Consider the following 5,119-nt stretch of genomic DNA (forward strand, 5'->3'; position numbering starts at 1 on the left):
TCCTTTTTTTTTCCTGGCCCATGTGAATTTGAGTACAAAACTTAAAACTACAGCCACAGTGTTGCTGCATTCATCATCATGTGACATTTCTGCAGGAAGAAGACTTTTAATCCCCATGGATGTGCCATTAAAGATTACAGCTGATTCCATACAACTTGCACCTAGGTTCAAGCAAGTATACACACGTTTCCACTCATCTAAGATATTTTTTGGTCCGGTTTCCAAGCAAGTCTGAAAGTCATATCTGGAATCATTGATTAAGATTCTAATTTGATGGTTTAGGAAAAGATGATTGGAGGTTTTTAATGGTTTTACCTGTTGTTTCTAAGTCAGTTTGAACCAAAATTTTTACAATCGGTGATTAAGTGAAATAAAAAGGCCAGTTGCACTTGATACTGTGAGAAACTCCATCTTGCTGGCCTAGAGGCAAAACTTTCATGCAATAGAAGGGCTTTGTCATAGCAACTTGTTAGTGTAAAAGGGTAATAGTAAGGGCATAAAGATCATCTCTGATCAATCACCCTTGCCTGCCTACCCCCAATAACATTGAATATCTGTTTATATCCATTTGGCAACAATCGGAAAGCTGAAGCTAAGCGCTTCTACTCAAGGATCAAAGATGAATGCAGTTTTCTTGGCCAATCAATAGATCAGTGCAAGGAGCTGAGTTCTATTTCAGACTGCTCAATTATATATTTTTCCCTTACAATCCAGAATTTGAAAGCTGGTTAATAAAGTAGCAGGAAATTTAAAGTTGTTTTTATCTTTTACGTTAAGCCACACCAGATAATAAAAGAACAGAGGATGGCATATTCAAATATACTTAGCTTTTGAGTAAACCCAAAAAAGATTGTAAAGACATGCCAGATGAGATGACAACACCAACCATGACGGTTTGATTCTAAAAATTCCTATTTTCCCATCCCATAATAAGTTATACATCAATAATCTAATAACCTCAACTAATGACTTGTTAGTTGATACTCACTCTTTGGTAGTGTTTCTATCAAAGGTACTGAAAATATCTGCAGATACAGCTATATGAAGCTCCCAACTATTCAAGAACAAAACTAAGTTGAGTCCAGCTTTGCTTCAACTTGGTCTGTTAAAAGCATACTAAAAATAAACTACTACCAAGTTCCACACATGCTGTTTATGAGAAGTTTATGCATTTATCATTTCATCCCAAATCTCTGATATCCCAATGTGTATGAATTTCACAACATTGAAAAGCATAACCAAATCAAAATAAGGGTGACTTATTCTTAGCTAATGAGAAAAATACACACAGGAACGAGGCTTGTGCTCAACCTTTTTCAATTGGCAAATGAGCTTGAAAAAAACTCTCAAACATGGGTTTGAACTAAAATTTTAACCAGTTATTAAGTAAAATGAGAAGGCTAGTTGTACTTGATACTGTGACAAAATTGCTTCTAAATTACATCTAGACAGGTCAGCAGGAAAACATTCATACAACAGGAGGCTTTTTCATAGCAGGTTGTTAGTGTAAATAGGTAATATTAGGAAGGGTCGAAAGATCATCTCAGATCAATCGCGCTTGCCTACCTACCCCCAATGACATCAAACATCTGTCTAGAACCATTTAGCTACTATAGGAAAGCTGCAGCTATGCTTTTTCTACTTTGAGCAAAGATGAATGCAGTCTTCCTAGTCAAAAAATTTATTAGTGTGAGGAACTGAGTTCTGTTTCAGACTGCTCATTATATATTTTTGCTTTACAGTTCAAATTAATATGAAACCCAGTTAATAACATTGCAGATCATTAAGAGTTGAATTATCTTTTACTTTTAGCCACACCAGATAACAAAAAGAAAAGAGCAGGGGATATTCAAATATGCTTAGCTTCTTTTCTTTTTTCTTGCTTCTTTTTTTAATAGATTTAATTGTTACAAGAAGTAGGCAAGGGGGAATTAGAAGTTTCAAACTCTGGTTGTCCTCATAAAGGAGACCAAGCAATTCCACTAAGCTACAAGGCTCTTGGCTCAAATATGCTTAGCTTTTGAGCAGTCCTAAAGAAGATTGTAAAGATAAGACATCAACACCTTAGCATAAAGGGTCTATTCTAATAATTCCTATTTTCCCATCCCCTAATAAGATACACATCAGTATTCTCATAACCTCAACCAATGACTTGTTCACTGATACTCAATCTTTGGTAATTAATAGTGTTTTTATAAAAGATCCTGAAAATATCTGCCGACATAGCTAAATGAATTTCCCAACTACTCAATAACAGATCTAAGTTGAGCCTGGCTTTGCTTCAACTTGGTTGGTTAAGAGCATACTGAAATAAGCTACTACCAAGCTGCACACAGGTTGTTTACGTGAAGTTTGTACATTTATCTTATCATCTAGTCTGTTATATGCATGAAATGAATTCCACAGCATTGACAAGTATAACCAAAGCAAACTCAGGGAAATTTAGGCTTAGCTAATGAGAAAAATAAGCATAGGAACGAGGGTTGTGCTCAACTTTTTTCAATTGGCAAATTAGTTTAAATAAACTCTCATGAAGCCTAGCAATAGAATCTCAAGAGAATTTTAGCAAAAGCAATCAATCTATTCCAATACCAGAACTAAATAAATACAACGTTGCATTGAGTACGAGGGTCAAAAATCTCAGAAACATCACAAATATTCACACAACTTATCTAAAAAGTCAGTGCACATCAAGAATGTGATCGTGACCGAACAAAATCTTCTAGTTTTTCCCACACATCCAACGCTGCAGTTCTATCTTGGTGTCGCTTATTCTTGCTAATCTGCACATTTGCAATATACATTCACATCAAATCCTAATAATAAATGGCCACAAACACCGATAAACTCATATCCCATTCAACATAACTAAGACCAAAACAACCAACCAGATCAAGAAAAACAATACTCACTGAGATAATCTTTACATTCCACTGCTTCACAGTCTTCGCCGACTCCAAACTGTCATCCTCAAACCGCATAAAAAATCCTAAAACTGCAAACACCAATCCAACACATAACTCAGAGTAAATTCCACAAAGCATACACGATTTCATAACCAAAAAAAAAAAAAAAAAAAAACAAAAGAACCATTCATATTCTACACCTCCTCAACCCAAGTACATAACTTTAAATAAGCAAAATACAAACCCATTTCCCCTAAAACCCAAAATGCCATTCTATAAGCAAAAAAACCACAATCACACCCAATTCAAAATTAGCTCTAACACAGCATAAAAAACAACAATCACACTTACTCTTATTGAATATCTCAACATGGTCCTTATACGGCCAATCCTTAAACTGCCATTCTTTCCCCAACACGAAAACCGCCACAACACGATCCCAATCCTCGGGTTTAAGCCCGGAAGGCTTATCCCTAACCTCATAAGCCGTCACCACCCTATCTCTACTGAACTTCTTCTGCACCGTCACGCAGTCCGGCTTCGCCCCCTTCATCTGCTTCACCTTCACATCCGTAGGTATAAAAACCCCATCTTCCAAAAACTCCTTCACGTTGTAAATCGTAATCAAGGTCTGGAACGCACTGGGCACCAGGATTATCGGCACCCCTTCGCCAATCTTGCTCCCTTTCATCATCAAATGCATCATCTTCGGCTTCGGCGTCATCGAGTTATCGTAATTCATCGACTCGTCGACGCCGTACCGAGTTTCCTCCGAGCCCATCAGCCGATTCTTCGCGACGAGCCCGTCTTTCCTCTGCTGCGACTCGACTCGCTGCCGCTCCTCCTCTCGCTTCGTCGACGCCACCAGAACGCTGTAGAAATCCCTCTGCTTGCACTCCAACAACGACTCTCGATCCTTCAACGGCCGCTCCATCGAGGTCACCATCGCCGCCGTGAAATCGACGACTTCGTGTTCGGGCAATTGGGTGCTGTTTTGCTCGGAGAAATTTGGGGGAAATGGCTCGGACGCAATAACCGAAGAATTCAGGGGCAAATCGGGGAACTTTTGGGGGTTTAGGTTAACGACGTCGTTTAATTGTACCGAATCGGAGGAGGAGACTTTGCCGGTGAGATAATCGAGCAAGGGCTTCCGGTCCGGCAAAGTGACGGCGGTGATCCCCTGCGTGCGAGCCTTCTGTATGTACTCGATGTGCTTGAGGTGGTGGTTGTTGATGAAGAACAGTAGGGTTTCTAAGGTGTAGAGATTGCCTTGCTTCGATCGGTACCCGGTTTCGATGGAGCATGGGAACGAGTAGTCCGACCCGAACCGGAACTCGTCGTTGTACCGGACGATCCGGTCCAGCTCGTTCCGGATCGTGTAGTCGCGGACCGCCGAGAGTGGATCCATATTGTGAGAAAGAGAGAGAGAGTATATATATATATATATATATATATATATATATACTCACATATATGGCATTGTACGGCTTAATCAAAATTTAATATTAAATAATTATTTTATTAATTTACTTAAAATAAATAAAATAAATGAATATTTTACTTTTAAGTTACATAAATAAATGATTAATGTGCCGAGATTAAGATATCATAAAATGCATATATATATATATATATATATGAGAGAGAGAGATGAGTTCAAGTTACACCTGGTGTAACTTGACAAGAGTTACAACCATTTGTAGACAATAGATTTGTGATTGATCTATGGTTAAAAAAATAGTATTAAATACTAATTGACTCACCTCATTTACTTAATTAATAGCAATTTTGTTTCTCTCTCCTTATTTAATATTTAAAACCATTTACATATATTTCTTTTTTTGCCAATGACTTTACAAATATATTTGCCCATTCTGTGTGTGTGTGTATATATATATTTTTTTTTGAGAATCTATATATATAATATAGAGAGAGAGAGAGAGAGAGTTTTGAGTTATCCATCATGTTACTTTTGGGGGGGGGGGGGGGTGAATCATCACGTCAGTAGTTAAGCCTAAACCTATGATTTGAATTTTTTCTTCTCATATTGAATGAATTCAAAATAAAATGAAAACACATATACATAGGATTTGAATTATCCAAAGATCATATAGCAATAAATAGATTATTACTATTTTTAATTGTTAACGTTGTCACTGATCAGATATATATATATAATTATATGATCAGGTCAATTGTTAATTCAATTATAA

At 37.2% G+C, this 5,119-nt stretch overlaps 1 protein-coding gene across 1 annotated transcript; it reads right to left on the minus strand.

Annotated features, from left to right (window-relative positions):
• Positions 1–2,560: 2,560 nt before the first annotated feature.
• Positions 2,561–4,331, minus strand: LOC111987476 (protein CDC73 homolog). Its single transcript, XM_024019200.2, has 3 exons — positions 3,258–4,331; positions 2,913–2,995; positions 2,561–2,783 (listed from the first exon to the last, which is right to left on the minus strand). Exons 1-3 carry the CDS (start codon positions 4,312–4,314, stop codon positions 2,691–2,693), a joined length of 1,233 nt encoding a protein of 410 aa, XP_023874968.1. The 5' UTR covers positions 4,315–4,331; the 3' UTR covers positions 2,561–2,690.
• Positions 4,332–5,119: the final 788 nt, after the last annotated feature.

This window comes from Quercus suber, unplaced genomic scaffold (genome assembly GCF_002906115.3).
Source record: "Quercus suber isolate HL8 unplaced genomic scaffold, Cork oak 2.0 scaffold_688, whole genome shotgun sequence".
Taxonomy (NCBI): domain Eukaryota; kingdom Viridiplantae; phylum Streptophyta; class Magnoliopsida; order Fagales; family Fagaceae; genus Quercus; species Quercus suber.

Coding starts and splice junctions, on each gene's coding strand:
- LOC111987476 (XM_024019200.2), bottom strand. CDS start 4,314: ATGGATCCACTCTCGGCGGTCCGCGACTACACGATCCGGAACGAGCTG. Junction 2,996..3,257: donor TGTTGAGATATTCAATAAGA/GTAAGTGTGATT, acceptor TGGTGTTTGCAG/TTTTAGGATTTTTTATGCGG. Junction 2,784..2,912: donor GGAATGTAAAGATTATCTCA/GTGAGTATTGTT, acceptor GCAAATGTGCAG/ATTAGCAAGAATAAGCGACA.